Below are 20,596 nucleotides of genomic sequence, written 5' to 3'. Positions count from 1 at the left end.
GCCCAGCCCTTAAGAGATTCTTTGGAAAACCCCATGGCTTCCCATCAGGCTTTGCTCCGAGGTCGCCCCCCAATCCCTCAATGTCGTTTCAGTGCTTTGGCCGCAATCTGCCCTCCTGCCTCAAGAAAGCCATGGCCGATAAGTTCAAGCAGTTCAGCGAATACCAGCTGGCCAAGTACAACACCCGCAAACACCGCTGCAAACACGGCCGTGCCAGGCAGAAGTCCAAGGTAAGGACCAGGAGCAGGCTGCCCTGGGTGGTTAGCTGCATGTACTCTGCTCTGTGGTTAGTCGTGGCTAGCTTTAACTAACCGGTAATAATAGTTAGTTAGGGTAGTTATGGGTAGTTAGTTCTGTGGTTAGCTATGACCAGTTATAAACAGTGTTAGATAAGATTAGAAAGTTACATTCATATAATGCAGTTAGTTATAACTAGAGTTCTGTTAGTCATAACTTGCCAATCATATAGTTACTTATAATAATAGCTATTTCTGAAGGCCACTAGTTCTAACTAGTCGCATAATCGTTTTTTGTAACCAGAGGTAGTTATGGTTAGTTAGTTGTGTGGCTGATTTGTCCTTTTTGTCTGTCCCTTAATTCCCTCTGCCTTCCTCTCCTTTTCCTTCTTACTTCACCGTCTCCTCGCCACCCCAAGCTCTGTCCCCCCCCCGTCCTACCTCCACCTGATCGGAGAGCGTTCCCCTCATTGCATCGTCCTTGTTCTTGCAGAAACCTGGACCCGAGGACTGGAAGAAATGGGCAGAGCTCCTCAGATCGGAGCCAGTGCAGCTGGAGAAATACGTGAGTTCCTCCTTAGAAAGGTGTCAAACGAGACGAGGCCCTTCTGTCCTTCTGTCCTTCCAGCCCCTTTGGTAGCTGTGCTCTTGAGAAGCCGCTCCAATAGGATCCCACAGGTTTGCTTGGCTGGGGTTCAGCTGAGGGAGGATGGGTCTCCCCAATTCTGTCTTTAAAAGTGACTGTACTTAAGATAAGAGGTAAGATCACTTTACTGGCCATATACAATTTGCATTAGGAATTTGTCTTTTTACATACCCCAGCTTGCTCACCATGAGACACGCAGACAGGGAGAGAAGCTGGGGGTCAGAGCACAGGGTCAGCCATTTATACGGCGCCCCTGGAGCAGCTGGGGTTAAGGGCCTTGCTCAGGGGCCCCACGGAGTAGGATTCCTCTGCCAGCCACGGGATTTGAACCGGCAACCTTCCAGCCACAGGCTTCACGGCACCTCTGTGTAAAAGGTGATCACACCCACTGAAGCCTTAGCACTGTAGATAATCGAGCAGGGAGCTGCAAGGGAACAGGTAGGAGGTAAAGATTTGTCCCGTGCTGAGAGGAAAAGAAATGAAACAACATTTCAGCTGTGGAGCCTTCTTCTGGTGTGTCCAAGTAGGTAGCTGCGTCAGATAATGCTGAGGAGTTTTTTTTTATCTGTAGCACTTTTCTGGACACTCCACTCAGAGCACTTTACACGTAATGGGGACTCCCATTAGTGAGCAGAAGAACAGAATGATGAAGCCAGTTCAGAGATGGGGATTATTAGGAGGCCATGATTATGATGGTAAAGACCAGGGGGAAATTTGGCCAGGACACTGGGGTTACACCCCTTCTCTTCTCAAGAAACACCCTGGGATTTTTAATGACCACAGAGAGTCAGGACCTTCCCAAAAGTTCCATCCCAAGTTATCGTGACAAGCAACTGAAACAAGTGTATGCACAGCAGTCTCTCAGGTGTACAGTTACTCCCAGCTAATTGGGCAGCACCAGACGGTTAGGTAGTGTGGCAAACGAAGAATCCACTTCCAGGGCTGAATCCAGAAGCCTTGAGCTTAATGAGTGGGCCACCAAGCCCCCAGGTGACACTCGACTTCCTTCCATATCCACTTGACAGATGATATCGACCGAGAGGAAAAGCGCCAACAAGCAGCAGAGCATTTTCAACCTGAAGAGGCTGGTCCAGAGACTGCACATTAAGGAGCCGGCAGAACATGTCATGGCCCTACTGGGACGCAAGTACGACATTATACCCACTATACTTATAGACCCATTACGTGTTGTAGCGCATACAATAAATATGTATGTGCCAGGGGTTTGTATACAGAGTCCACTGTATATCCACTGTTAGTGTGACCGGACATTAAGTAAGAGTCCTTACAGGTGTGTGTCTATACAGTGTGTCCATTAAGAGTCTGTACAGGTGTGTGTATACAGTGTGTCCAGTAAGAGTCTGTACAGGTGTGTGTGTGCGTGTATACAGTGTGTCCCGTAAGAGTCTGTGTGTGTTTGTGTGTGTTTGTGTGTGTGTATATACAGTGTGTCCCGTAAGAGTCTGTGTGTGTTTGTGTGAGTATATACAGTGTGTCCAGTAAGAGTCTGTACGTGTGTGTACGTGTGTCCAGTAAGAGTCTGTACGTGTGTGTACAGTGTGTCCAGTAAAAGTCTGTACAGGTTTGTGTGTATACAGTGTGTCCAGTAAGAGTCTGTACTCCAGGTGTGTATATACACATCTCTGGTCTCCTACTGGAGTAACACCAGAGCCTTCCTTGCTGTAGGTACCCCAGCAGTCTCCAGGCATTCTCTCGCAGTGGGCTGTCGGGGTCCTGGGATTCTCAGCGTTCCGGGAAGAGGATGAAGCTGTCACAGCCGGAGACATGGGAGCGACAGCTGAGCCTGATGGGAAACAAGGCGCGGACGTGGGAGCAGCTCATAGGTTGTGCCCTTTCTCTCTCTCACTCTTGTCCGACCTTTGACCCTGAGCTACTCCGGCCCCATTCTCCATTGCCTAGCCAGGCCCGCTCTTTACACTGATGGTTTGCTGATTAAATTGTTAGACATTTTCTGCTTGGGTGGGTTCCGGTTACCTGAACAGTTGAGGAAAACGATGTTAAAGGACGTTTTGATCTGTTGTATTTGAAGTGTGTGTTAGATAGTGAAACAATAATGACATATAGCCCTTCGATAACACGTGCCATCACTCACTGTTCAAGAGCCTCCTGTCTGACACAAGGTTCCTCTTCTGTTCATACCCTGGGCGTGTCCTTCTGTTGTTGTTTGGGCTTCCGATTGTGGCGCTCGGCAGTAACCGGTTCGAAAGGGGCTTCTCAAATCTGAATAAGAGGAATCGGATTAGTGATTGCTCACACCCAGGGGCTTGTGGGACACTTGCACCTCATCTCGTACCCTGTACATTCTTACTGGAGGCTCCAACAGACAGGATCCCAGCAGCAGTCCCGCATATGTGACCGGACACTCCAGAGTCCTAGAGCGCTAAGAAGCTGCAGATATCGTCCCTCACCACTTTGACCCCGCAATCAAAGCGGTCAGAAGGTCATTGGTGCTGATCTTCCAGCCCTCTCCTCCATCTGTCGTCCACGTGTTTTGTGTAAAGCAAAATCCATCTGTGACGATTCTTCACACCCCTTGTTTAATAACTTCCAGTAACTCCCCTCAGAGCGCAGAATCGACTCCCCAACACCAAAACCAACAGATTCAAGTTCTCAGTCGTACCTGTAAGCCATATCGTTACTTAACATTTAATTTTCTATGCAAATATGTTGGCATATTGTTTTTCCTGTCATTTTTTTTCTTCTCTCCATCTGTACACCAACACTGCTGCTGTAAACCAACTTGTCCCTCCCTGGGGATAATAAAGATTCTCTCTCTCTCTCAATCCTTTCCTTCCCCTCTCAAGACAACAAGGCCCTGCCCTTCATGGCCATGCTCCGTAACCTGCGCAGTATGATCACAGCGGGAATCAGTGACCAGCACCACAGCAAGATCCTGCAGAGGCTGACAGACAAGGTGAGGGCACAGAGACGGCAGAGTTTCCGTCTTCAAGAGTCATACTCAAGATCTACACAATGTCACACATTTTGTGTTTTGTGTGCTACACACTGGCACTGCCATTTCCAAACAAAACTATGGCTGTGATTCAAGCAAAAGTGCAAACAGAGGGGTGTGTACACTGGCCTCGGTTTTCATTTTAAGTACATTTTGCAGTGTTTGAGTGTTTGTCTCTCACTTGGAGGTGGTGTTGCTGTCAGAAATGGACAGGCAGCGATTGCTGTACAGACTGATGCGTGCAGCTCTTGAGTAACTCAGTGAGATGTACACTGACAGGCAGCACAGTAGTGCAGTGGTTAGTGTTGTTGCCTTAGCACTGGGTCCCTGTGTTCAATACCCAAAGTGTCATCTGCCCCAAGCTTGGATGTTCTCCCTGTGTTTGCATGGGTTTCTACTGCCTGCGGGTTTGCCTTTGCCAAAGATTGGCGTCCTGGCCGATGGCGTGCCCTGCCTTCCACCCGTTGCTTGTCGGAATTGGTTCTGGCTCCCTCACAACCCCGAATGGGATAAGATGGATTGATGGATGTATCCTGATTCCTGTCGGTCACTTTGGAAAGGGTGTGCAAACATTCTCCGGGCACTGTCTCTTGGCGGTCGTTTCCAGATTTGTGTGGCTTCGTCAATCGGTGGTATACCCAGAAGCACTCGCTGTCGAAGCCGCACTGCAGCCTCGTGTTTTTCCTGTCTCGCAGGAATCCGTGATCCGCAGCCGACAGTTACCCTTCCGCTTCCTGTCTGCCTACAAAGTCATGCTGGTGCTGGGCCAGGCAGGTATGTTGGCCCTTCTGTATCCCACGGGCACGTCGGCCTCTGGTTGCCGTTCGTTGTGTCTATGGGGTCGACTTTGTCAACGTCCGTGGGGGCGGTGCGGTGGCTCTGTGGCTCAGGATCTGCGCCGGTGGCTGGAAGGTTGCCGGTTCGAATCCCGTGGCCGGCAGAGTAATCCTACTCCGTTGGGCCCCTGAGCAAGGCCCTTAGCCCCAGCTGCTCCAGGGGTGCTGTACAATGGCTGACTCTGGGCTCTGACCCCCAGCTTCTCTCTCTGTCTGTGTGTCTCATGGAGAGGAAGCTGGGGTCTGCAAAAAGACAAATTCCTGATGCAAGAGATTGTATGTGGCTAATAAAGTGATCTTATCTTACATTTCTTTTTCAACACTGTATGAATGAACGCACTCATTCTCTCTCTTGATTGTGTCCCTACACTGCCATCTAGTGGTGGCTAGGACACATACGGGACAGCTCCAAAGGCAGCAGTCGTGAGACAAACCAAGGTCTGCGAAAAGACAAATTCCTAATGCAAGAAATTGTATGTGGCCAATCAAGTGATCTGATCTTATCTTATCTGGGTATTTCCAACACCTGCTAGTTTTCTCTGTTCAAGACTAAAAAATGTTCTGGCCATGTTCTTGCCTGTCATCATAGGATGTTCCTAGCAGTCCCAGAATGCATTTTGTGGGTCTTCTCCAGACTGATTACAGAGCTGCAGTATTATTTTTTAATTATTTTTTGGAACATGGGGATCAAAATCGTACCTGTGTGACAAAAATAAAGAATCACCTGTAAATATATATCCAATACCACGCTCTTTCATGACCCCTCTGGACAATTCTGGTTCTCTCAGGTGCCATCTTGTACCTCCAGCAACCTTATTTACTGCATCTCTTGCAAAAAAATGCCCGGCTATTTACATTGGGGAAACAGGAAGGAGACTGGGAGAACGCTTCAGAGAACACGTCAGGGCTGTGAGGATCAAAGATCTCTCCAAGCCCATAGTTTCTCATTTCCCCTCTAACGGCCATGATCACACTGATCTCTCCGTCTGTGTTCTCAAAGAGGGGTCTCTCAAATCCTATTGCAGAAAGACATCCGAAACCAAAATGATCCTAAAACTAGGATCACGCCTTCCCCCTTCTCTCAACGACAGACTTGTTTCCTTCTAATCCTCTCTATTCATCTGCAGGTTTTGACTTCACACCTCTCTTCACCCCTCTCTCGACTTCGCACCACCTGAGTGCCCACTCTGACCCCCCTCCTGCTCCCGCCTGCTCTCCACTCCCGGCTCTTGTCCTCCCCTGCCTTATCAGCTGCTGACTTTCCTCTCTTTCTCACACCCGAAGAAGGCACCACAGCGGAAATGTTGTTTCTTTTCTTCCGTTCCCAGCATGGAGTCGACCTTTACTTGTTCCTTTTGCAGCCTAAGCATGCTGACGCAGCTCCCTGCTGGAACTACGGAAAAATAGACGTCTGCCCTGGTGGCTCAAGCAAGGAGTTGCGATGTGCTACAGTACATCGCAAAAGTGAATTGTCCATATCTCATTCTGTTTACTTGCTTCTTCTGCAGCAAAGCCATCCGATGGCCCTTCTTCCATCTTGAAGTCCATCTTGAATCCGTTGCCTAAGGCCTCTGGGTGTAAGGCGATGGAATGGGACACCACCAGACGGCGGAGACTGAGGGCGACACTCGGGGTGCACTTCGTGTACAGACTGTACAAAAAGAGGAAAGCCCTGCAGCAGAAAGCGAGGTTAGCCGACATGGACACCGGTCCCAGACTGGCTCTCCTGAAAATGGGGCTCTGTCAGATGCATTGAGCTTGCTCATCTTCCTGATGAGCTCTGAAAGAGAGTTGTGGGGGAACCAGGGCTCTCGGCCCCGTTTTATTTCTTGTCTGAAGGCAGACGCGGCCTTTATCAATCTGCCAAATCCAAACCTTCAACTTCAATTATCCGCACTGCATTGCATTTTGGGATAGCAGGTCACACAAATTCTGTTAAGAGTCTGTTCAGCCTGCAGAACAGAAAATTCTGTACAGGCACAAATCAATGCAATCTCTGTTTGTTTTCATCTCCTTTTTTTTCCCTCTCTCTGCCTTTCGCTCCAGTCAGAGGAAGTACAGTAACAAACTCCTGGGTAGATACCGAGAGGCCCTGGAAAAGGCTATCCAGATTTCCTGCAAGCACAACATTCCTCCGCTACCCGGGAGAACGCTCATTCTGTTTCAAGCGGAACATACAATGCATCGTCCCTGCAAGGGATCAGAGGATATCTGCTGCCCTTTCAGCTCAGAGGAGGAGAAACTGACCCCTACGGTAAAGCAGGCTGGCGCAGGCATCATTGATTGGAGCAGACGTTTTCTGCCTCATCCTCTAGAGGGGAGCGTTTTCGGGGGGCCTCCTGTGTGGTTCAGCCAGTCAAAAAAGTTGTCTGAGTGGAAGGCAGGGCTCTGTAAGCGCAGGTTCAAGCCTGCGTCGTGTCACTAGTCATGACGATGACCAGGATTCCCCGTGCCCATCATTGTACTACCAAGGGAAGAGGGCGATAGTTTGACCAGGGTTTCTTGTCTCTCTGTGACATCGAGACCCTTACGGCCTCCTAGGCGCAGGAGTGAGGTGCTACCAGGGGAGGAATGACGTGATTCTCTTGCACTGGCTCTGAGGCTCCAAACCTTCAGTTCAGGGCTGTGGCTCCTTTGACATGTGGCTCTTAAGCGGGCGGGTCGGAGGAGTCGATCTTCTCCATTCTGCCCTGTGTGTGGTTACACGGTTCGTAGACTCTTGATCTGGGGTGTAAAAACAAACACACAAGTGACTCGTCCAAACTGAGTGCAGGACAGAGGCAAAGTCCATTCCCGAGTGCTGGGGAGCACCAGGCCAGAGCTCATCCTCATCCTTACTGTATCATTGATTGCACTGAGATGTGACTTCGTTCCTGGATGAGAAATGGGTCTGTAGGAGGGGCTATTCCTAGCAATGTTGATACCCACCAATGCTACTGGGAGGACTGAAACAAGTGGGGTACCTTACTCAAGGGTACAATACCAGTGTTTGCAGAGGGGGACATGAACCTATAACCCATCAGTTACCAGTCTAGTAGCTCACCTACTGATCTTTGACATACCCCCAAGTTCGGTGGATTAGCGTTAACAGGGAGAGACACTTACCACCACATCACAGTTGCAGCTCAGCTAAAGCTTGTCAGCCTGAGGCGAGGCTGGGTTTTTCCTACAGTTCAGTCATATCTCAAGTTAAGAGGAGCCCGGTGTGATTTTGACTCCCACCCTACATGGCCAAACAGGTCTTGGGAGGTGGGTGTGGATGAAGAACGTTTCTTGTTCAATGGTAGCTGGTAGCAAGACAGGTTGCAACGGAGAATCCTGGAACTGGAAAGTAATAGTAATAATAATAAACTTTATTTTATATAGGGCCTTTAAAGGTGGCTTCTCAAAGCGCTTTACAGGATGACAACAACAATAAATAAGAAGAATAGATAAGATAACACACAATTACAATATATAGAGGAGACCGTGGATGGTGGTACTATGAAAAGCAGAGGGGTTAAGAATGGAACCAGTTAAGTAAAGGTTTTGAGTCTGGATTTGAAGGAGTTTAGAGAAGGTGACTCCCCGATATCCTTGGGCAAAGAGTTCCAGAGCTTGGGGGCATAACAGGAGAAGGCCCTGTCACCCCCAGAGTGTAGACTGGCTTGGTGTACAGACAGGAGACCAGAATTAGAAGAGTGAAGGTTGGGAGGTTGGGAGGTGGGGAGTAGGACGACAGTAGCCCAGACAGGTACTGAGGTGCCAAGCCATGCAGAGCCTTATAGGTGAGCATGAGGATTTTAAAGTCTACACGGAATTTGACCAGAAGCCAGTGCAAGGACTCCAGGATAGGAGTAATGTGATCATTTGCAGTTGACCTGGTCAGGATTCTGGCTGCTGAATTTTGGACATACTGCAGTTTGTTCAAAGTAGATTTAGATACCCCAGCGAGTAGAGCATTATAGTAGTCAGTTCGAGAGAACACAAATGTGTTGATCAGCTTTTCAGCCACAGTTAGTGATAGCATAGGGCGTAGTCTAGCGATATTTCTGAGGTGAAAAAAATGTTTTGACAGTATGCTGCACATGTGGGTCGAATTTTAAGCCAGAATCGAATATAACCCCAAGGTTTTTCAATTCTGATTGAAGCTCAAGTACAGAACCATCTACAGATAGGGTTACAGGACTGGCTTTACGAAGTTGATGGGGGGTGCCAATAAGCATGATTTCAGTCTTGTTGCAGTTAAGATGAAGGAAGTTTTGAGTCATCCAAATTTTTGTCAGAGATGCAATTAGATAGAATAGAGACAGCCACATCAGTGTCAGGTTTGGTATGGATGTATATTTGAGTATCGTCAGCGTAGAAATGAAAGCTGAGGCCATGTGATCTTAAAAGCTGACCCAGTGGAAACATGTAAATGCTGGAGAGCAAGGGGCCCAGTATTGAGCCCTGAGGAACACCAGACCTAACGAGACCAATTTTAGACCTGTACCCATTAAGAGAGACAAGGTGACAGCGATCAGTGAGGTAAGATTTAAACCATTTGAGAGCAGTGTCAGATACTCCAACCACAGTCTAAAGATGAGAAAGTAAGATGTCATGGTCAACAGTATAGCGTATACTGTTGTATAGCATTCTGTGTATAAAGGAACACACTACTATCAATGCATGTGACTAGATAAAGCAAGATCGTGAATAATTCCCGACTGCCAGGGCTGATGCAATAGTTTATGTTGTATGAAAACGGCAATCTACTCATTGCTTGCAACATGTTGCCTATTAAAGCAGAGAAGAAGGAGTTCCCCTTTAACTTTCTGCAAAAATACTTTTGATCTCACAGTTTTTGCCCAATATTGTACCTCACATGGTGGCAGATAAAAATAAGACAAGAACATAATAAAACAATAAAGACTAAACTCCTCTTTCCCATAAAAGTATCCTCCTCTGACAGGTAGTACTCAAAGATGAACCATGTTGTATATGCCACACATTTCTCCATTAGCCTCGCACTGTGCAACAGGTAGTTACTGTACATGCAGCCTGAATGCAGGAAGACAAACTTAAATGGACTTCTGCCCACCTGTTCAGTTTTGAAAATCAGAGTGGTCTCGTGAACTGGAAAAACAGGTGGCTCGGTGTGACATTCTGGAATTGTCAGGTGAATTTGCTTGGGGAGTTCCTGGGGGTCAACAGGTCCTCGGATCTTGAAGTCGGTGTGGCTTTGATTCTTTTGATTCCTTCTGCTCTCTACAGGTCAAGGAGGTAGCAGCTTTGCTGGGGCTGATGATCGCCAGTTCCTGTGAGCACGCTCAGATGGTCCTCATTTCGGACGAAAACTGCAAGGCAGTGGAGCTGCAGGCTGGCTCGCTATTGGACAACATCAAGCATGTGATGGAGCAAATAGAGGTGAGGGAGCCTCCTGATTGGTTAATGTCAGAAACAGTAAAATACATTGGCCTTGATGAGATTATGATAAACCACATATCCAGTAAGATGATTTGCTGCAGGACAAATATTTTCCAAAACTCCATTTAATGTTAAAGTCCATAATATCCATATTTCTTTTCCTTAATAGGTGTGACATCTACATGAAAAGGCAATTGCCGATCACAAAGTTTGTAATAGAATATTATAAATACTATAATAATTCTAATATTAAAGACTGTTGTAAACACACTTACACACACAGAGTAGTGCACCCAAATTGTGATGCACACATGAGGGTCATTAGATTTCTTATAGGAGGCAAACAGTTCTCAACACAAAGACATTGACTTCTCTTTTTTTGCTGCAGCAGTTGTAATATTCAGATAATATTGAAGGCAATTCCTGAAATCAGAAGAAAAACAGACCTTGAATGACCTGAATCAGTCTGTAGCTTCTCTTGGTTCTGAGAAGTGATTACACGAAGACTTTTCCTGATAGCTCTTTTTTTGTAAAGCAGGCATAGTTTTGAAAAAGATCATTTGCATGCCCAAGTAGCAGATTGTTTTCATCTGCTACTTTTATATCTGCAAATTAAGTTATAGTATAACTTCTATTGTGCTGGAAATAGATGTATGCAGTTTTATCTTGTAGTGGCTTATCGCTCTTAATGGAGATTTATGACTATAAAAATGTGGACTTGGGATTTTTTTTCCCTTCGTTTTATATTCCCCATTTTTGTCTTGTCAACAGAAATTTGATGAAGATTCTCATAATGAGCCATCCTTCTATGAATATTTCGCTGGCTACATAGACCAAAAAGTCAAGGTAAGCTAATTGTCACATCGGAGCCCTCTGTGTTTCACCCTGCCTCTCGCCTGTCTCCATCGTTCCCAATCAGCGGTGTTTCTCAAGGCGTCCGCATTCATTGCAAACCAGAAGATCGTTTGACGCCTCTTCGTGTTGGAGCGAAAGCCTTGTGATAACTCTATGCAGTCTCTGTGGTTAAAAAAATGGCATTGCTGTCTCCCTAGCTACAGCAAAAATACAGCATTTCTTATGAGTGCATTGGTGTAAATAATGAAGTCATGGTCTATCCATTGCGCTCATTCCTAGATGTTAAAAGACCAATAATAAGTTTATTACACTCTTTATTGTGTTTTCCTTTAAGAAGAAAGACTTTAGAATTTAACCTGTCCACATCTGTTGTAAGACAGACTGTTGAAAATGAGTCTTAAAAATCGTTTAAAAGCACTAAGCAAACTTTTTTTCATGTCTCCTCAATACGTGTAGCTGCACATTTAAAGAATGTTTTTTCCTGGAACGCAGATATTTAATATAAAGATCCTGTGGAACGTTACAGTGCTTGTAACTTGTCAGCCCTGTAGGTTGTGGATTTTACTATTAAAAATCAATCTGGAGATCTTTTGATTTGCAGTTTGACACAATCTTATTTCTGGAGGCGCCGACATCAGAGAGCGAGGTAACCTATGCCCTCCATCAGTACAAGAAAGAGGTGAATTCTGAAGCTCTGGTTGTTAAAGTCGTCCTTAGCAAGAGGTAAGAACAGGTGCAAGAGTTTCTTACTTTTTTTTTTTAAACCAAGCATGGCCTTCACACACCGAAGCAAAGACTATCACATCCCGGATGCATCATTTCCGCAATAAGAAAAATGCGAGTCCTTATTCGATTTTCATGAAAAAAAACGAGCTGGTGAATTTTAGTGTGCTATAAAAATCCTACAATTTCCATCCATACATTTTGTAACCAGTTTATCCAATTCACGTTCATGGGGGAGCCAGACCCTATCCCGACAAGGAAAGGTCACAAGGGAGGGTACATCCCGGGTGGGACACCAGTCCTTGGCAGGGCAAACGCACAGACACACTCCTGCCAGGACCCGTTTCCTAGATGACCACCATGCAAACTCCGCACAGACAGCACCCCAGACTCGGAATTGAACCTGGGGCCCCTGCGCTGTGAATCAGCTATGCGGACCGCTGTGCCACCCATTACCACGATTTGTGATGCTATAATAGTTTTCAGAGTCAATATCACAATTACCCATGGTCATAAATTTCATTGATTGACTTTAGATGTGTTACGTGATTTTCAGTCACTCTCGGCATTATTTGCTTTAAATAAATGTTGACGGTCATCAGTGTATCATTGCTACATGAGAATGGCCAGGAACACTGGGACTATAATGAACAGGATACCCTTTGCAAATATTGTAAAACGATCCGTCCCACCCATGAGATAAACTGGCGGTGAGTTGAAGGTAGTGTCAGTGGGACCTGGTGTCCTCTTTTCTCCTAGGCATGGTCTCAGGATTCCCTGATCACCTGCTGCTCAAGCCCAGGTAATGTCGATGCTTAGATCCCCCTGAAACTAAGGCCCAGGTCATGTGCAATTTGGGCTCGGCATTAGCACAGGGTGGGTATTTTCCAGCAGCCAGCCAAAAAAACAGTCCTTTGTTACGCTGGTATGATGTAGGGCACCAAGAGACAAACACAGACCCACTCACCACTAGGGCAAATTTTCCCATCCGCCACTTGACCTACCCACATGTCTTTGGACTGTGGGAGGAAACCGGAGCACCCAGAGGAAACCCACATGAACACATGGAAGACATGCAGATTCCACATGGGAGGCCGCTCCGGTTCAGAACAGCGCTCTGCTGACAATCTCAGCGCTGCGCCACCGAGCCCCCCGCATTATTAATGCTAATAAAATTTTGTGCTCTGAAGAACTATATAAATGCCCTCTATGGTTTATTATGGTTAAAGGTCAATGGTTTGCCTCAAAGTAGAGTGAAATCTTGAAAAATGGAATTAGAGCAACACAGCTAATCTTCACCGGCAGCCAGTGTAGTGATGTGCGCACAGGGGTTGCCTGTTGGGATGAGCTGTATAAATGAGGGGGGGGGGGTTCTCCCTGCTAAAACTGAGAAACATTCATGGAGTGGTGCGGCTGTGAACATCTCCCCACATTTTGCTTTCTCTTTCAGGCCGAAAAAAGAAATAAAACCGAAAACGGAGAAGAATTGCATGCTGCTGTATGGGTTCAGCGAACAGATTCTGAAGTAAGTGAAGCTGCGACGCTACATTATGGTTGGAGTACCTGTTCCAGTCAGTCAGGGAATGCAAAGTCACTAATGCCCTGGACCTTTCTCTCTCTGTGTCTCTCTCCAATGTGACCAAACCGCATTTCTCTTTAACCGTTTGAATACCACAGCAAAGCAGAGGATAGAGGGACATTCCCTTGAGTAACGCTGATATCAGCATTGCTAAAATTAAAAACATGCTGGGCTTATCCAAACCTGCCTATCGAAACCTTTTCTTCTTCCTCTTTTGAGCCCTTGACAGTTCCCACCCTTCTTTTCTACGTATCTTTCTACTTCTGTCTCGCCCTCTTCGGGTTGCAGAGCCCTGTTGACTTAAGCGCTGTTTTTCAGGAATCTGCCCCACCCTCTGTTGTACTAGCAGGTGTGTGAATGGCTGGGCTTTGGCCTTTTTTTAAGGGCCCAGCAGGAGCTGATTTCATGCTGAAAATGAGAAAAGAAAAACGCCCAAATGTTTTCAAGTGCACATACTCTCACTACCAGCTTCACCTCCTTTTCATTATCAGCATAGGGGTGGAGGTTACAGATATCTGTTCTCCTCAGGCTATCTATTAATACCATTAATATTTTTAATATGAATAACTCCTTAAATGTATTTAGTGTTTCCTGGCACTTGACAGGTAAATGGGGACTCCTCTTCCAGCAGTAACCTTAGCTTTCCCAGGAGTCTCCAGATACTGACCAGACTAACACCTGCTGGGCTCCAGTGGGGCTGCCAGCTGTGAGTTACGGGGGGGGGTACGGCTGCTGGCTGTATGTGATCGAAGGGATCTGTAGGGATCACTCCAGGAATGAGCCGCTGCTTCTTGAGAATTCTGTCTTTAACCGGGAAAGCTGCATTTCCAATGCAGGGTGCGCTGCAGGAAATTGGGGCAGTGCACAGATAAGATAAGATCACTTTATTGGCCGTATACAATATCTTGTATTAGGGATTTTCTCTTATTTCCCATACCTGCTCTCCACCACTGGAGCAGCTGGGGTTAAGGGCCTTGCTCAGGGGCCCAACGGAGTAGGATTCCCCTGCCGGCCATGGGATTTGAACCGGCAGCCTTCCAGCCACAGGCACAGATCCTGAGCCACAGAGCCACCGCGCCACCTCAGATCAGCCAATCGGGTAGCGTGTCAGCTGAGGATGGCTCATCGTTCTGCTGGCCTCCGTGCCCATAGGCGGCCAACACCTTTCTGTGGCTTACAGCTGTGCTTCTTGCCATGGCACGTCCTTCACTTTGTCATGCGTTTCCCATAGAAAAGGTGGGGAAGGTTAGTGAACCTCTGCTCTTAATCAGTGCTTTATGCTGCCTTATATTTCCTTGCCTGTATGTCATTCAGATAGGACCAGGCACTGTCACTTAACTGGCAAGTGGAACAGAAGTCAGAAAAAAAGCTCCCACGACCCTCTGTGTGGATTAATGCCTTTTACAAGCCAGATTAACCCTTATCACGTCATGAAGCTTTGGTAAGAGGTGTCCGTAAAAATGGTATCCATTTTATTATTTCGAATTTAATGATCGCGTAAACATTTGCCATCACTGCCTAGACAGTGCATTGGGAAAATATGTCTAGATAAGAGGTACCGGGAGCAGTCCTGTGCTTGAATGATCCATGACGGGCGAAAACGACTGAAAAACTTTAGTCTTGAACAGTGAAGACTATGAAGGAACCTGGTTCAAATATTCAAAAGCCTTAAAGGCACTGACAAAGCCAACTCAGTGGGTTTCTACAGAATCAGCAGTGAATCGCAAATCGGAGGACGAAGGTAGAAATAGGAGGCGTACCTTGACCCAAAGGGTGGTGGGAGTGTACATTTAGACATCCAGTGATTACAAATTGAAATGGAGCTGCTGCTTCTTCTAAAAAAAAAAAAACAACAAACCCCTCAAAACAAGTGAGACGTGAGATGGTCGTCTTAATTTCCTCTGGCTCATTCAGTCTGCTTTTTCGTGTTGCAGGTTCATCGCTGAAAGAGGATCTTCCAGGCTGCTGGATCATGTGGAGCAAATTGACAGGCTATACCGCATCCCTCCAGAAGATGGTGCCAAAGAGCAGATGGCAAGAGTCACCGATATCTGCCCATTGCTGCCCACGCCAGCAGTAAGGTACAGCGCATCGCATGTATTTCTATTATAAATTAAAAGCTTCCTAAAGACCCAGGCAGTCCAAGCCTCTGCCTGCTGTATGCGTCTTCCTATTTTCATACAACCTGAGATAAGTCACTGAATAAAGATGAAAAACCCAGGTGAACCAGCAGCCATATCACCCTGCAACTCACAACTGGCAACCCACTGAAGCTAAGCAGGTGTGAGCCTGGTCAGTACCTGGGTGGGAGACCTCCTGGGAAAAACTAAGGTTGCTGCTGGAAGAGGCGTTAGTGGGGCCAGCAGGGGGCGCTCACCCTGTGGCTCATGTGGGTCCTAATGTCCCAGTGTAGTGACGGGGACACTATACTGCAAACAGGCGCCGTCCTTCGGATGAGACGTAAAACCGAGGTCCTGACTCTCTGTGGTCATTAAAAATCCCAGGGTGTTTCTCGAAAAGAGTAGGGGTGTAACCCTGGCATCCTGGCCAAATTTCCCCATCGGCCTTTATCAATCATGGCCTCCTAACAATCCCCCTCTGTGAATTGGCTTAATTACTCTGCTCTCCTCCCCACTGATAGCTGATGTGTGATGAGCGTTCTGGCGCAATTTGGCTGCCGTCGCATCATCCAGGTGGGGCTGCACATTGGTGGTGGTGGTGGAGGGGAGTCCCATTACCTGTAAAGCGCTTTGAGTGGAGTGTCCAGAAAAAGCGCTATATAAGTGTAAGCAATTATTATTATTATTAACTACCCTGTAGGATTGATCATTACCATATCCTGTGAATTATGAACTTAATGTGAACTCTATTAAAAAAAGTTTGCATAAGTAATCAAAGAATTTCAGCCAGGTCTGTCACATCACCCTCAGAAATGCAGGACAGTTATCGTCGGTTTCTGCAGAAATGGTCAAGAACGCAAGCACTCGCTCTGATTTGCTTGATGACTGGTTGTTCAGCATTATGCCATGTTTTCCTTACGTGGGTGTAAAAATGTCATGCAGTGTACCAGAATGTGTAAACTAAATGCGTTTTGTAACTGCAGGCAGCACGTAATTGGCAAATGAACAAGAGCAGATGAGACAGAAAAGAGTTTTCTCATATCGAACACCTGCTCTGAAGTCTTCGGCACCTTTTGGAGCGGGACAGCTCCTTTAAACAATGTTGTAGCAACACTCAAGTGGCACAATCAGTCTTTCATGGCATTGGAGATGTGATGCAGTTTAGCCCCACTGGAACATTGGACAGCTCCTGTCTGCTATCCATGTAGACAAAGTGGAACATGGGACAGCTCCACTATGTTATTAAAGCGAAGTCAGTCTCTTAACCTGGTAGAGTACGGCAAAATGTCTGTCTGCCATTTTGGACTTTGTACAGTGTATGGTCAACATACAGTAGTTTCGCCTCTGGCCAGTTTGTCCGTCTTAAATATTGCTCTCAATTCAAATCCAAGCAGCTTTCTTGATACAAGACACAGAGCCATTGACTTCAGACGACCCCATGAAAACAGAACAATCAAGGGAAGAAATCGCGATTTACTTCATTATCAAAGGATGAGTTCTCTGTTTGAGACTCTAGGACAGGGGAGGCCACTCCTGCTCCTGTAGGGCCTAAGTGAAAAAACTCTTGCAGGTCTCCATTAAATCATCACTCTGGAAAGACGTGGAACAGATGCATTTTGTAATCAGTTTATTAAGTTTCGTGCTTCTGTGAAGTTAGGGATGGCTGGCTGTGATCTTTGAAAGCTGTAGGGTGTTGGTGTGTTCTTTCAGTTGATCGCCTTCTTGGGTGGCCAAAGCAGAATTGTTCAGGTGTTTGGAAGTAGAGCGTTTGAAGGTGGTCCGTACAACCGGATGGGCTGTAGCTGGCAGGGCTCAGAATGGGCCACAACTACTCTAGTCTGTACCAGGGTATACTGGGAAGAGTGAGGAAGATCTCTCGCACGCACTGCTGCGGTTAACGGGCCTGCTGCTTGAAAGAGTCCTCTTCAGTTTCAAATGAGATATTGACTTACTGGGTTAATTAAAGGTTTACATGTCATGCAAACACATATGAAATGCAAGAAGCAAAGGAAGGTCTTATTTACAAATTCAAGCCCGAGGGACATTGCAGCTTCCCGTTGTAAGATACGCTGGTTTCAGGCAATCTGTAATAGGCCACCCCTCTTTCTTGCATCATTGCTCCCCTAGGTGGCGCAATGTGAGGGTCTTCATATCCTCCACCTTCCGAGACATGCACGGGGAGAGAGATGTCCTGGTGCGCCTGATCTTCCCCGAGCTGCGGCGACGCGCTGCCCTGTACTGCCTCTCTGTGCAGGAGGTGGAACTGCGCTGGGGAGTGACGGAGGAAGAGTCCAGCAGGCAAAGGTGTGTGTGTGTGTGTGTGTGAGTGAGTGAGTGAGATCGAGAGCTCAGGGGAGGGAGAGGATTTGGGATAGGCAACCAAGGATGAGAGAGAATAGGAGAGAACTGAAGGTTAAGGAGAAGTACTGGGATGAAGGAAGCGCTTATAAATTGGGGAGAAGGAACAGAGATAATGCAATACAGAAACTAGAGAGGGTGGAATAAGGCACAGGTAAGAAAGATATCACAGCTAGCCCTTCTTTGCTCTTTTTGGTCCTTTTTCCTTCTCCCTCTTATTTTTTTACTCTGCTTCTTCCTGGTCTGTCAGGATGGTGGAGATGTGTCTGTCGGAGGTGTGCCGCAGCCAGCTGTTCGTGGGGATTTTGGGAGAGAGGTATGGACTGGTTCCCACAGAGATCTCCATTCCAGACCAGCCTCAGTTTGACTGGGTAAGACCTCCCTCCAGATGGAACACTTCCCACCTCGTTCCTAAGCGCTAAAATTGACAAGGTCTGAAGATCATACTTTTATATTTTCGCAACTGGTCATTCTGTCTCTGTGTGTTACTGATTAGCCAGTGTCTCGGCGTGTGTATGTCTGTGCTCTTCTCAGCTCAAGACTGTCCCCCCCGGCTTGTCAGTGACGGAACTTGAGATCCGTCAGTTTGAGTCCCTGCACCCAGACTCTGCCAAGGACCGCACGTTCTTCTACCTGCGAACACCAGAACTAATCAGGTAGGTAGCAAGGAACTGGTGGGGCGCGGGGCAGGGAACTGGTGGGGCGCAGGGCAGGGAACTGGTGGGGCACAGAGAAACAAACTGCTCAGGTGTAGGGCAAGGAACTGGTGGGGCACAGAGAAACAAACTGGTCGGGCGTAGGGGAAGGAACTGGTGGGACACAGAGAAACAAACTGGCGGGGCGCGGGGCAAGGAACTGGTCGGGTACAGAGAAGCAGATTGGTCAGGCACAGTTAAAAGCTAAAGACAGCAGGATCAAATTCAAAAAAGAGGAAGAAAGAGGGTGATGCTGAGGCAAATAAAGTGAGGCAGTGGAGGAAGGAATTACATTAATAGAGCACAAGACCGTGAAAGGGAGATCAATAGTTTGATGAAGCAGAAAGAGAGATGATAAGGACAGCATTATGGACAGGAGAGAAAAGGAGAAAAAATGTGGGTATGCAGAGAGGTGATATTTGGGGTTGTTGACGGACACTGATCTGTGTCTCTGTGTGCAACTGAGCAGGTCTGTGCCTGTGTCCTGGAGGGCAGAATTTGCTGCAGAGTCAGGAGATGCCAAGTCTAAAATGGCAGACCTGAAGTGCCGAGTGCTGCAAAGTGGAGCGAAAACTACGAGGGAGTAGGTTCTTTTTTCTGTATTTTGTAAGATTGTGCTTGTTCTTTTAAATATCCACAATGTACTGAAGTACAAAAGTTATGAACACACCAGCTTCAACAGGAAATAATAGACTTTTTTTTGGTTCCAAGGTATATTTAGCTGTAATCTATTGTACAGAAAGTCACCTCAACCTTTACGTTTCATATATTGTTTCAGTAAACAAAATATTTAGCAACACCTCAGCAAGCTAATCCTACAGGACAAGAGTTCAGAGAAATATAGTTGAGTTTGAAATAGACTGTAGATATCTTCATCACATTCCCGTTTTACCTGTGTCGCTCTCTAGCTATCCTGCAGAGTGGGGAGGTGTTGCCGATGGGAAGCCATTTGCGAAGGGCCTGGAGACGTTTGGGAAAGCGGTTCTGGAAGACCTCTGGGGGGCGCTGTTGGAGCAGTTTGTGCAAGTTGGTGACACTTCTGTCCAGTCATGTTTGCAAAGCTGATGTTTTATGCAAGTTTTTCTACATGTGTAACATTCCCTGGAGGTAAAAGTTCCAAACTGAAGTCAGTCTGAAACTGAGTATTATATGGCGATGCAGCACGTTGATGTAACTCAAGTTCTGTTTTAGACTGAATGTCTTTTTTTAATTACTGAGATTTGTGACTTGTGACAGGAAGAGTCAAATTGTAACAAAATTTGTATATTTATCTTTTGTTTGGTACAGGATCTTAGTGGTCTAAAAGACATGCAACACTACAGCTCAGAGCAGTTCTTTCCTAGTTATCTTAACTTTGTTAGCTTAGCTTAGCTCATCACTGTGCTTTCTAGGTTTGGCGCTGGAGGTGTCCAACATAGGTCCTGGAGGGGGCACTGTGCCTGCAGGATTTCATTCCTGCTCAGCTGTAAACTGCCTAAATCATCCCATTATTATCTTAATTGGACCGATTTTAATAGCCGGAGGTTCTGCTGATTTCAGGAGACCAAGAACACCTGTGGACACAACTCCCCCTCGAGGACTGAGATGAAATGAGATGGACTGGACTCGGGTCAGCTTTATCCTCTTCCTGTAATCCAGGGCTAAACAACATCAGCCCTAGAGGACCAGAAAGTTTCTGGATTTGCTTCCACCTGAGCCCGTAATTACTAGTTGAAGCCATTGTGTATTTAATTGAACACTTTGATGGCTTTCCTTGTTCTTAAGAAGAAGGTTTAAAGAGACCCATCAATCCTGCTGGACTGTGCCTCTTGAGGACTGGAGTTGGATTCCTCTGGTCTAGAGCAGTGATTCTCAATCCCAGTAGAGATCTGTAGAACCTTCTGGATAGTGTCTCTTGAGCATTGGAGCTGGGTTCTCCTGGTCTAGAGCTGTGGTTCTCAGTACTGGTCCTGGTAGATATCTGTAGAACCTTCTGGATAGTATCTCTTGAGGACTGGAGCAGGGTTCTCCTGGTCTAGAGCTGTAATTCTCAATCTTGGTCCTGGTAGAGACCTGTAGAACCTGCTAGACAGTGTCTCTTGAGGACAGGAGTTGAGCTTCCCTGGCTTATAGCTGTAATTCTCAATCCTGTATTTGGTAGAGACCTGTAGAACCTTCTGGATAGTGTCTCTTGAGGACAGGAGTTG

The 20,596-nt window shown here is 46.7% G+C and overlaps 1 protein-coding gene across 4 annotated transcripts in view; it reads left to right on the top strand.

Annotated features, from left to right (window-relative positions):
- The window catches only part of LOC148833582 (telomerase protein component 1-like), a 53,791-nt gene that overhangs the window by 9,267 nt on the left and 23,928 nt on the right, over positions 1-20,596 (top strand). For all 4 annotated transcript variants that reach the window (XM_088916373.1, XM_088916370.1, XM_088916371.1 and 1 more), the window contains exons 6-23: positions 93-230; positions 730-801; positions 1,908-2,029; positions 2,569-2,726; positions 3,708-3,817; positions 4,552-4,630; positions 6,201-6,381; positions 6,739-6,946; positions 9,928-10,080; positions 10,852-10,926; positions 11,537-11,658; positions 13,109-13,183; positions 15,172-15,318; positions 17,485-17,661; positions 17,966-18,086; positions 18,250-18,371; positions 18,880-18,993; positions 19,319-19,436. In XM_088916373.1, the coding sequence (XP_088772499.1) occupies positions 93-230; positions 730-801; positions 1,908-2,029; positions 2,569-2,726; positions 3,708-3,817; positions 4,552-4,630; positions 6,201-6,381; positions 6,739-6,946; positions 9,928-10,080; positions 10,852-10,926; positions 11,537-11,658; positions 13,109-13,183; positions 15,172-15,318; positions 17,485-17,661; positions 17,966-18,086; positions 18,250-18,371; positions 18,880-18,993; positions 19,319-19,436 (2,292 nt within the window). The remainder of the gene's footprint in view (positions 1-92; positions 231-729; positions 802-1,907; positions 2,030-2,568; positions 2,727-3,707; positions 3,818-4,551; positions 4,631-6,200; positions 6,382-6,738; positions 6,947-9,927; positions 10,081-10,851; positions 10,927-11,536; positions 11,659-13,108; positions 13,184-15,171; positions 15,319-17,484; positions 17,662-17,965; positions 18,087-18,249; positions 18,372-18,879; positions 18,994-19,318; positions 19,437-20,596) is intronic.

This window comes from Atractosteus spatula, chromosome 5, assembly GCF_055471065.1.
Source record: "Atractosteus spatula isolate fAtrSpa1 chromosome 5, fAtrSpa1.hap1, whole genome shotgun sequence".
Lineage (NCBI taxonomy): Eukaryota > Metazoa > Chordata > Actinopteri > Semionotiformes > Lepisosteidae > Atractosteus > Atractosteus spatula.
This window is presented reverse-complemented; position numbering and strand designations above follow the sequence as displayed.